An 11799-nucleotide genomic window follows, 5' to 3' on the forward strand; every position below is an offset into this window, starting at 1 on the left:
GGGAGTAGGACTCCCTCCCTTCCTTGTTGGACTAGGAGAGGAGAGGGAAGGAGAGAGGGGGAAAGGAAAGGGGGGCGCCGCCCCCCCTCCTTGTCCAATTCGGACTTGGGGGGGGAGGGGCGCGCGGCTGCCCCTTGGCCGCCTCTCCTCTTTCACCAATTGGGCCCATGAGGCCCAATAGCCTCCGGGGGGTTCCGGTAACCCCCCGGTACTCCGGTATATATCCGATAACCCCCGGAACCATTCCGGTGTCCGAATATAGTCATCCAATATATCAATTTTCATGTCTCGACCATTTCGAGACTCCTCGTCATGTCCGTGATCACATCCGGGACTCCGAACAACCTTCGGTACATCAAAACATATAAACTCATAATATAACTGTCATCGAAACGTTAAGCGTGCGGACCCTACGGGTTCGAGAACTATGTAGACATGACCGAGACACGTCTCCGGTCAATAACCAATAGCGGAACCTGGATGCTCATATTGGCTCCCACATATTCTACGAAGATCTTTATCGGTCAGATCGCATAACAACATACGTTGTTCCCTTTGTCATCGGTATGTTACTTGCACGAGATTCGATCGTCGGTATCTCAATACCTAGTTCAATCTCGTTACCGGCAAGTCTCTTTACTCGTTCCGTAATACATCATCCCACAACTAACTCATTAGTTGCAATGCTTGCAAGGCTTAAGTGATGTGCATTACCGAGAGGGCCCAAAGATACCTCTCCGACAATCGGAGTGACAAATCCTAATCTCGAAATACGCCAACCCAACAAGTACCTTTGGAGACACCTGTAGAGCACCTTTATAATCACCCAGTTACGTTGTGACGTTTGGTAGCACACAAAGTGTTCCTCCGGTAAACGGGAGTTGCATAATCTCATAGTCATAGGAACATGTATAAGTCATGAAGAAAGCAATAGCAACATACTAAACGATCGAGTGCTAAGCTAACGAAATGGGTCAAGTCAATCACATCATTCTCCTAATGATGTGATCCCGTTAATCAAATGACAACTCATGTCTATGGCTAGGAAACATAACCATCTTTGATCAACGAGCTAGTCAAGTAGAGGCATACTAGTGACACTCTGTTTGTCTATGTATTCACACAAGTATTATGTTTCCGGTTAATACAATTCTAGCATGAATAATAAACATTTATCATGATATAAGGAAATAAATAATAACTTTATTATTGCCTCTAGGGCATATTTCCTTCAGCTATCCCCCTCTTATTCTGGCATTCTGCAGTTCAGGCCACCGATATTGCCCCTTTACACAGATACCCATGCATATGTAGTGTAGATCCTTGCTTGCGAGTACTTTGGATGAGTACTCACGGTTGTTTTTCTCCCTCTTTTCCACTTTCCTTTTTTCTCGGTTGTCGCAACCAGATGCTGGAGCCCAGGAGCCAGACGCCATCGTCGACGACGACTCCTATACACCGGAGGTGCCTACTACTACGTGCAGGCCGCTGACGATGACCAGGAGTAGTTTAGGAGGATCTCAGGCAGGAGGCCTGCGCCTCTTTCGATCTGCATCCCAGTTTGTGCTAGCCATCTTATGGCAACTTGTTTAACTTATGTTTGTACTCAGATATTGTTGCTTCCGTTGACTCGTCTATGATCGAGCACTTGTATTCGAGCCCTCGAGGCCCCTGGCTTGTATTATGATGCTTGTATGACTTATTTTATTTTTAGAGTTGTGTTGTGATATCTTCCTGTGAGTCCCTGATCTTGATCGTACACGTTTGCGTGTATGATTAGTGTACGATTGAATCGGGGGCGTCACAGCGGGCGTCGACCCCCACCCCTCCCACCGCGGAATCCTTGGTGGCCTGCCCGGTTATACCGGTTATTAGGGCCTGCAACCCCCTCGATGAAATTGCCAGGAGGACCTTGGAAGCCGCGACCCGGGCCTCCACCATTGTACCAAGCGTACCGGCGCCACCTCCAGTGGAAGACGAGCCGCGGTGCTGGAGAGCCACCATTGTCTTCGCGTGATTTTACAAAATAAATTTATTACATATGCAGTTTCACAGCGCCGCAAAGATAGCTGGAAGCAATCCTGTGGAGTGGATGGAGAATGCTGACCGTTGGATCGTCGGGTTTCTTGAGAAGTTCGAGGAAGGCTGCCACATGATGGTAATAATCCTCGAGTAACTTATCCACAGTTTGTCAGCACACTAGTGCCTTGTGATCATGAATTGTGTTCGGTTTGTTCATTTGACAGGAAACTGCGATCAAAGATTGAATTCAGGAGGGGCTCAAGAGGCAAGCCAAGTCGGAGTCGAACCTTTCTGAATCGGACTCAGATTCATGAAGATGTTTTGTATTCCTGTAATGTGTAGTACAATGAGATTAGAATGCTGTTATAGCCCTGTCGGACATCTATTTAGAATAGGGGATTGTGCATTATTCAGAACAAAAATATTTCAGGTGATTGATTAATCTTGTTCGATATGCTGTTGCTCATTTTGGACCTTACATCCTAAATGAATTGCCTGGATAAACTTGGATTTGCACGACATGTTCTTCATCTTATGAATATGTTTTATCAACCTATGTGCTATCGCTAACAACCACCAGTTGTAATCTTCCCCTTTTTCTTTCATTTATCAAGATAGAAGGATAAAATTTTCAGGTAGTACTGGATACTATTGCGAAGACACCATTCATTTTTATAGTTTCTTCAGATTTAGAAAAGCTAGAACTAGCCTATTTTCTGAATCCATGTTAATATATATTTTTATCTGAAGATTAAAGTCGGTGCACCAGGTGCAGGAATAAAGAACTTAATTTCAAACCTGCCGATTGAGTAATCTGTTTCTTCAGAGATGTTCTTTCAGGAAACAAATCTGATATTAATATTTATAGAAAACAGTACAGATTTATCAGATACAAATGAAAAACAAAAGAGATCCTAAATGCTTTCATCTTTGACCGGAGAACCTGCATAAGCCTGAACTGTCTAACACGCTTCACCGTTGGCACATCGGCAGGAGACATGCCGCAAGTTTTGCAGGCATGGGATCTGGTACCACCATTCTGTTTCGAACATGTTGAATCAAATAGTACTTGTTATCTTGATTCACATTTCTACTATGAGATTAAATCAATTTCCACTCTATGTCTGAATATGCAAGAATTCGGCAGAAGCAGTTCACCAACAATCACCGTCAACTTTGTGTTTTACATCAGAATGCTTGCTGTTGAGGAGACAGTTGCCTTGAATGATTTCATCGTCTCATTGCTAGGCTTCACCTGTGCCCTCGAAAATACATGTATACTCTCTGCAAAATAGTACGAGTAAATTTTAAGGATGTCAACAGGCCATGCAGGAAAGTTGTGTGGTTTCAATAATTGTGTGCGTAATAGTTTGAGAAAAAACACAGCAAAAGCTGATCATTCTAGTAGTTGCACAAGATTAGGAAGTAAGGAAGCATCCAAATATAATTTTATCTTATTGTTCTTCCTTCTATCACGATGTCACTAACATGAATGAATGCAAGGGGACAAAGAATAAGTCATGCAGACTAGACTCCGATTTTGGAGCTTCGTCACAACCAAGCAAGTTCATAAGAGCGATAGTGGTAACAACCAGGCCAAAATATTTTATGGCAACAGAAGTGTTGAAAGAAATGAGGAGATGAAATGTGCATCAACCTCAAGCACCCAAATGCTTATAAGAGATTCCGCCGTGAACAATACAAATCCAATTAGATAAAGTACCTGCATTGCTCCAAAACAGACAAGAATTAAGGCCCACGGCAAGTTACATCACTGAAGTTATATGTTCATAGTTAACCATAATAATGTAATGCAGACGAACGTACCCCGACAAACATATCCGTGTTTAAAACAACGATAGCCACAAGAATTCCCCTGATTTCAGGTAAGGAAACAGTACTGAACTATTGCAGTTGGAAACTTAACAAGAAAACAGCATTGTGGTTATTAGACTTACGTAAGAGTTTTCCCCATGAATATTATCGGCGGAGCAATTGCAGCAATAACACAAAATCCAACATGCACCTGGCACATATCAAGCTGTCATTATGCTCATCTTACGTTACGGATGAAAGATGAATATCGAGAAAAATGCAATAGAATCAGATGTTTAGATTATTAGCATACGGACAGCTAAGTGCATAAAACTACCGAGTAGAAGACGAAAAACTGGGCAAATGTCACCACGCTATCAGTTCTGGCTTACAAAACAAGAGAATCCAGTTAGCAAATTTTCATTTGCACAGAGCATTGTCTGAACAATTATTTACTTCGAGCTGGTAGTTAAAATAGAAACCTCATGGCCTGGTACAGAGGCCTGTACCATAGGATGTATGAAAGAGGACATCCAAATGCCGCATAGATGATGGCAAGAAGAAAAAGGACAATATCTGCCATAAAAAGGATAAGAAAAAGATGCACACTGAAAAAAAAATGTTCGTGAGGCAAAATATTTAGCACCTTCCCCGTGAATTGATTCAACTAAGACAGCAAATGCATTCCAACTGAGACATACAACAATTCCTGCAAAAAGAGCAGCCGGATGAACAAGCGTGAAAACTATCAGCAATAAGAGCCTGTTCGGACTCCCTCCGGCTCCGCAACTCCGTTCCGGAGCGGAGAGGCAGCTAGTTGTAATTTATGGAGCAGCTAAAACGATGCTCCGCCCGCTCCGCTCCGTGACCGAGGAGTGGAGGGCTGCCGAACCCAGCCTAAATCTCAAGTAATTGGAGAAAACTGTTGGAAGGTGAAGTACCTAGCCAACTAGCAAATGCTGAATATTGCAACTGATGAGCATGGGTTGGTATTTCATTGGCTATGTCATGATGTATGACAGGGAAGAATGGTGGCCAATTTTTCACTTCGATGGTGACACCAGCTGCACAAACAGATGCGTTTTTCAAAATGCGGTCAAAACATTAAACCATGATGGAGATGTAATGGTGATCTAGTAGAACTACCTCTGTTCATTGCATTCTCCCTCTGTATGATATCCTGCAAAGAATGTTACACTTCTGAGAAAATTTTCTAAGTCACTTTTGAGCAAATTGGTTAGCTTCACATGATAGTTTCTTTTTAAAATATTCATCTACAGAAATGAACACTATAGGATTTGTATAAGTGAAAAAGGTGATCGAACCCGCTCCCTCCTCTTCAAATCCTCCTCCCATGATAAGAGCTCTTGCTCCCGCTTCTTCGGATCCTGCATGAATTGGACTTATCATCAACTGTACCAAAAAAACTGTATTATCATGTTATATGGACAACGACTCATAGTATATATGTACATATAATGGTATGTCGATGGTGGCGTCATGCTTGCCGCTGCCTCCAAAGCCCGCTGGGATCCATGATTTCTTTGCTGGAGCTGGTGCTGATGATTTCCAATTCTGAAATACGCAGCAAATGGTATCATCTTGATACTTGAATAAATTCTTAGAAAGTGATATACTGAAATAACACCCTGCTTAGACTCAGGCCGCATACTGAACTAATGTACACTACTTCGGGTAAAATAAATAAATTAGTACACATCAGAAATTATCAAATCAGATACGACCAATGGAAATTCAAGATATAAGAGTTGAATGTTGCGACTAAAATTTCAACCTATTCACTGAAAGAAACCCTGAAGCCAGACCATAAGCAGAACTTGTCATCATAGATCACAGGATAAATCTTCCTCTCTCTCTCTCTCTCTCTCTCTCTCTCTCTCTCTCTCTCTCTCTTTTTAGAAAATAATCTTCCTAACTAGGGCATTTTGATCTAGAGCGAGTTCTTGATTTGGGGAGAGAATGATGTAGGATGAACTGCGCATACAATTCAGAGGCTTATATTAAAAAATCAATTGTGAGAGCCAAAATACAATATCATTGGAAAAGGCACGGATTTTCTGAACCAAAGTTGATCTGGACATGAAAACTCGAATGTTTGCAATGGAAATGTCTCGTCAAAACCTGAACATGACCAAGAAACACGGGAAGTCGGGAATACCGCGGTAGGATTGACATTCTCGTCTTCGAGCGGATAGGTGCTAGGAGACATTGAGAAGATCCCTAAGGCATGAATAAATCCCTTCGTGGTCTGCCTTTGGGATGGGCCAGAATCTATTCTAAGTTGTGCATGACCAATGAAAGGTTATTTTCAGTTAATGGTGGCCGTTGGCACCTTGGCACCGGTCAATACCTTCCGATCTTGCCCCTAGGTCCGCCGTGCTTCACATATTTGTCTTCTTTTACGCTTCAATGTGGCAAATGCATGAATTTCAGAAGATACTAATTCATGCAAAATTATAGAAAATCCTCCATTCCGATTCCAGATGGGTGGTTGGTTTTTCCTTCTAAGCAGTTTATGGCATGCACGTCACAGACAGCAAGGGGTTATAAAATGCTTTTTGTTCTTCCTATATCCGCAACCAACATATGATTTTCCAATAAACAATGGTCAGGACAACACAAAGGAACATCATACGGAGAAAGGGAAATGATCTCGATGGCCAGCACAAAGGAACATCATACGGAAAAAGGGGAATTGATTTCAATGGCCAAATGTTCACTAAGCAGCTTCTAAAATCAATTTCATGTTCCTTCCCACTCAACCCTTTTATCCAGAGTGCAGGGAGTTTGATACGGAAAGTGCATTAATTCAGGAAATGCCGACAAACGTCAGCTACAGAAAATCAATTCGAAGTTAATGCAACATTATTATGTGACAAAAAGTAGGATGACAGTCAAAGACAACATTTTGCCATCAAGCGCAATACACAGTACATTGGCATACATTGTGAACCCAATGAGCATGCAGCAACTCCAAATTCTGATGTGGTAAAGGATGGTATCTTCTCTACTTAGTGATGGTGGTCTTGAACATAGCGAAGGCCGCAGTATTTGCACACAGCAGGTGCATCCAGATCAAGGCAGATGTACTCAATTGGATGGCCAAGGGCAGGGTTTTTATCTGTAATTCAAATGGAAACAGTCAGCTTTGCAGAAAATGCATAATCATGAGTATATCAGCATTCGCAAGCAACAGTGGCCAAAGCATGACAGTGACAATGTGTAAAGGTGGGAAGTGTTTGATTGATTTACCCCCTTCACATGCGGCAATTCGCCCTTCAACCTTGATTGGTGGCACCTCATTGATGAGTTCCATTGGAGATTTCTTGCTTGTGTCCTGCAATAAATAAAATGAAAGATTTTTTTTTATAAATAGTGATGACACAACAAGTCAGAAAAAAACACCCAATGCAACCAATAGACCTCATATGTCAGCTAATTATGCTACTTAAGGTGTGAATATCACATGACAAACTCCTTAAACTGCTCTATCATGGCCTGAAACTTTTCCTGACTAACTGGTACAACAGTATAAACACAAATTTTAGTATCTTCAAGGATATTACAGATTCAAGAGTTCGATAATTTACTTTCAATGATGACTATCCCACAGTTCAAGCAACATTAGTTTTCAGTCTGTTCAACTACAGACTTCTCATCTACCTACAGTCCAATAGCCAGAAAAGCCTCAAAATAATAGTGATCATTTGATCTTTACTTGGAAAATGGGAGAAACCAAAAGTCATACTACCAAAGTATGGTAAGACAGTGTTCTACTGATGCCAGTGGCATTATTATAGCAAAAATTCAATAGGAAGAACAGTTCATTATATCATACATCTTTAGCACTTGCAACCATTATTAATTACTCCCTCCGTTCCAAAATAATTGAAGTTCTAGGATATCCCTTAGTAAAACTTTTAAGTTTGACCAAGTCAATAGAAAAATCTAGAATGTCAAATATATATAATACGATAATATTTTTCATAATAAATCTAATGAAGCAAATTTGGTGTTGTAGATGTTGATATAGTTTTGTATAGACTTGGTCAGACTTAATAATTTTGGACAAACCTAGAACTTCAATTATTTTGGAACGGAGGGAGTATCTAAGATCCATCTTTTAATGCAAGGGAGAACAGTTTCACTTGATCAACAATAGTAGAAGGGAGAACTAGAGATGTGACAGTCAAACATCTGTAAGTCATGAAACGAAATCAAGCAATACACATCTCTTGGGAAGAACCTATCAATGGTCTGTCATGCTTCAGCCAAAGCTAAGGACACAAACTAGAAAGATACACAAGATAACAATGTATAGAAATAGTAAAGTACAACAGGATGAGCTTGCATATTACGAAATAGCAAAAGGATCAGAAGATCTCATCAAGCAAATGACTACAAAAGCTTAACCAGGGATAATCTAAGTCCACAAACGTTAAACCCACTGAACCTTCATTCATTTAAACTTCTTGTCGATTTCACAAGATCATCAGATATATTGGTAGCTACTCTCACAAAATGTCGATTTCACAAGATCAGAAGCATGCCGCCCTGGAGCGTCACAGCGCACAGCCACCGCCACGCCTTGGCAGGACCTGCGCTTCATCACGGCGCTGTGCTGGGCACGGCTGCGGTGGCTGGATGAGGTGGTTTCCTGCGGCAGCGGCTCCTTCGACATGAAGCTGCTCCTCCGTGATGCAGCGTGGGTCCTGCCAAGGCGTGGCAGTGGCTGTGCGGTGCGACGCTCCACGGCGGCGTGCCTCTGGTCCGCCATGCCAGCAGTGGCAGCAAGGCGGAAGGCTCCAGTGGGCCTGGATCTGGGAGGTCCTCCCACCAGATCTGGGTTTTGTCGGTCCTGTATGGCCGATGGGCCTGGGTTGGGCTCATCTGATGGGTCGCTGCGGATGGCGGGAATGGCAAGTGGCAGTTTGGTGGTCTGGCTGTTCTGTGCAGGCGGAGGGTCTGGCAGCGCCGAGCAAAAGCTTAGCTTCTGGTTGTTGGCCAAGGCAGGCATCGTTTTCTTCTTGAAGACGTTGTTGAGGCGCGGTGCAGGCTCTCCATCCAGACCACTCCAGGGGAAACCCTAGATCTGCTCGTGATCGGACGATAGTGGCATCATGCGTCATGCTCCCCCTTGGGGGCATCGTTCTTGGAGTGGTGACCGGCTGGAGGGACCAGTGGTTGCGTGAGGATGGTGGGGTCGTCGCAGTGGTCGCTGCGGTGGCCGGTGGAAGATGGCAGTGTTGGTGACAAGGCTTTTGTGGCAACGATGATGAGGGTGAGAGATGTCGGGGTCGCGGCAATGACTGCGGTAGTCGGCTCTTCTCCGGCATGTTCACGAGTTTGCCTCGGATTGTCTGTCACTCTGAAGTCAGAGCTGCGGCGTGGGGTGCATGTGGCAACGATGGTGGGTGGCAAGTGGTCTGTTCGGCGATCTTCTAGCGCCAGCCTAGCACATTTCTCCTTCATAGCTCTCCGTCGGAATCGGAGCTGCGTTGTCCTCATCGCAGGTTGCTGGGTGATTGGCAGGATCTTCATGTGGCTTCGCACTGCCTCTATGGTGTGGCTTGGCTCGGTGGTCGTCTGCGGTGAAGTCGGAGTCGCTTCTCAAAGAGTGGGTATGATGATATCGTGTGCCAGGGGAGAAGTGATGACGATGACACCTCCGTGCTACCTCGACTAGGCTTCCTTCACAGCGGCGTGTGTGGGTTATCTTATGTGTGCCGCTCAGCGGATTGTAACGGTTTTCACCCGGTTTTCCATTAATTAACCGTGCAGTTCTCTTCTTCTTAATTAATGGATGAGGCAAATCTTTTGCCTCCATTTCAAAAAAAGAAAAACTCACAGAATGTTGATCTCATCAACTTGCTCATGTGTTTAGCTGTAGCTGCAGATTGTTTACATGACTCTGCTAGCTCATAACTGAAGGATGGGTCAACCAGAGGAATTGGTACAGTTCAACGTGCAGATTCATAGCTGTCAGTTGTAAGAATTCATAGATGCATCACCGTTCCTAACACTGTCAGCAAATTTATGACAAGGGTGGGGAGTTCCAAACTGATCACATGATTAGTATCTGAAAATGAAATGGACCAAATAGATATATCCACTCATAACATGTGCTATCAACGAGCTTACACTTATCATAGCAAGCCGAAAGATGAGAGTTATCTAAGACATCCAGATCTACCAACAAAACAGCTGAATCCATTAGACACACACCTAGCATCAAGCAGCCCAAAAGTGTCTCAAAGGAACACCAAGATTGACCTAAGCTAAATGGGGAATCCAAAATTAAGCATCCAACTACGCACCTAAACAAGGGCCACACGCTATACCGATCGCAAAAATCCACGCTGGACACGAAAAGGCGCGACCTTTCGCACCGGATTGGGTGGATCGTACGAGAAATGAGGTAACTTCTAGAGGCCTAGGAATCTGATCCAACCGGATCGGAATCTAGAGAGCGGAGACGAGGGGATGGGTACCTGCATCCATTTGGCGGTGTGGCTTCCAACGACGGCCGCAGCACCGACTGCCTTCTCCGTGGCGAGGCCCCGCGCCGCGCCAGCGTGGCGGGTGCCGGTTAGGGTTCTGAGGAGCGTCGGGAGCAGCCTCGTTGCGGTCGCCATGGCTGATGACGGGGGGAAAGGGTATGCAGGTCTCGGGTGAGTTTGGGAGCAAATAGAGACGAGTTCTTTTGCCCTGCAAATTTATTTATGTTCATAAATAATACATGTAACTTTTTTTTGAGAACTTAAATACATGTAACTTTATTCACACTAAAAAGTCATTACAGGCAGACCTGGCCAAATGGGCCGGGATAGCTCGGGCTGACCCATTAACGTGCCTGGTACGGAACGGCCCACAGTAGCCCGTTTATGAATGGGGTCGTGTCAGGGCATCACCAACGCGAGGCGCCTGTTCAGGCGCTTGGATAGTAAATTAAAAATAAATTTATGGATAAGCGCCTGCTTAGCGTCCCTACCTCCAACGCTTTGTACGTAGGCATCCACTCGGGTCTATGCCAGTTTACACGACGAAAAAACTGAAGCGCCCGATGATACGTCTGGCATCGACGCAAGCAATTTTCCCAGGATCGGGTGGGAATTGCCCAAGACGGTCAGGATTCCCACCCTGGCATCGGTCCTTATCGCCTGCATTGTAGGTGCCCTCATGGCGGCACGCGTGGTGCCCTTATACGGGAGCTCGTTAACGGGTCTCCCTATTTGCCCCATTCTGCAGCAAATAGGGGACGCTGCCGCATTCTGTGACAAATACACGTAGCGCGCGGTGGCTAGGAATTGAAAACGGGTCCGCAAGCTTGCGCGAGCTAGGTGCCAGCCACTGCGATAGAATGGACCGAAATACAGCGAAAACCTCCAAGAAACTAAGTATAGTTCCGGACTTAACACTGTTTGACAAAATCCCAATTTTTTTCCAAATTTTGAGTAATTTTTTGAACGTAACATTTTATTTCACAAACACAAACAATATGAAAACGAACAAAATTTGAATTTTCCAAACATTTTTTGAAAATATGAACTTTTTTGGAATTTTTGAACAATTTTTTAAAGCATGAACATTTTTTAAATCTTGAAAAAAAAATTGGAACGGAGAACAAATTTGGAAGCGCGAACAATTTTTTAAAGCATGAACATTTTTTGAATCTTGAGAACAAATTCGGAAACAGACGACAATTTTTGAAAAATTCCGAACAAATTTGAAAGCACGAACATTTTTTGAATACGTGAACAAAAAATTAAAATCCGTTACATTTCTGAATTTAGAAAGCTTTGCACTTTTTTGTGTAACGAGAACAATTTTTTAGTTTTGAGAACATTTTTTGGAAACACAAACAAAATTTGAATATTTTGATTTACTTTAAGAGAAGAAAAGAAAAGGAAAGAAAACAAACAAACAGGAAAAAAACAAGAA

At 43.5% G+C, this 11799-nt stretch overlaps 2 protein-coding genes across 2 annotated transcripts; both read right to left on the reverse strand.

Moving 5' to 3' along the window:
- Window positions 1–2856: 2856 nt before the first annotated feature.
- Window positions 2857–6067, reverse strand: LOC109781281 (secretory carrier-associated membrane protein 5). Its single transcript, XM_073503353.1, has 12 exons — window positions 6017–6067; window positions 5311–5412; window positions 5163–5225; window positions 4984–5017; window positions 4779–4901; window positions 4484–4546; window positions 4320–4413; window positions 4175–4220; window positions 3981–4048; window positions 3850–3898; window positions 3680–3745; window positions 2857–3306 (listed from the first exon to the last, which is right to left on the reverse strand). Exons 1-12 carry the CDS (start codon window positions 6065–6067, stop codon window positions 3274–3276), a joined length of 792 nt encoding a protein of 263 aa, XP_073359454.1. The 3' UTR covers window positions 2857–3273.
- A 470-nt stretch (window positions 6068–6537) lies between these two features.
- LOC109781282 (NADH dehydrogenase [ubiquinone] iron-sulfur protein 6, mitochondrial) lies at window positions 6538–10613 on the reverse strand. Its single transcript, XM_020339887.2, has 3 exons — window positions 10350–10613; window positions 7111–7195; window positions 6538–6979 (listed from the first exon to the last, which is right to left on the reverse strand). Exons 1-3 carry the CDS (start codon window positions 10491–10493, stop codon window positions 6870–6872), a joined length of 339 nt encoding a protein of 112 aa, XP_020195476.1. The 5' UTR covers window positions 10494–10613; the 3' UTR covers window positions 6538–6869.
- Window positions 10614–11799: the final 1186 nt, after the last annotated feature.

Source organism: Aegilops tauschii, chromosome 7 (assembly GCF_002575655.3).
Source record: "Aegilops tauschii subsp. strangulata cultivar AL8/78 chromosome 7, Aet v6.0, whole genome shotgun sequence".
In the NCBI taxonomy this organism is placed as follows: domain Eukaryota; kingdom Viridiplantae; phylum Streptophyta; class Magnoliopsida; order Poales; family Poaceae; genus Aegilops; species Aegilops tauschii.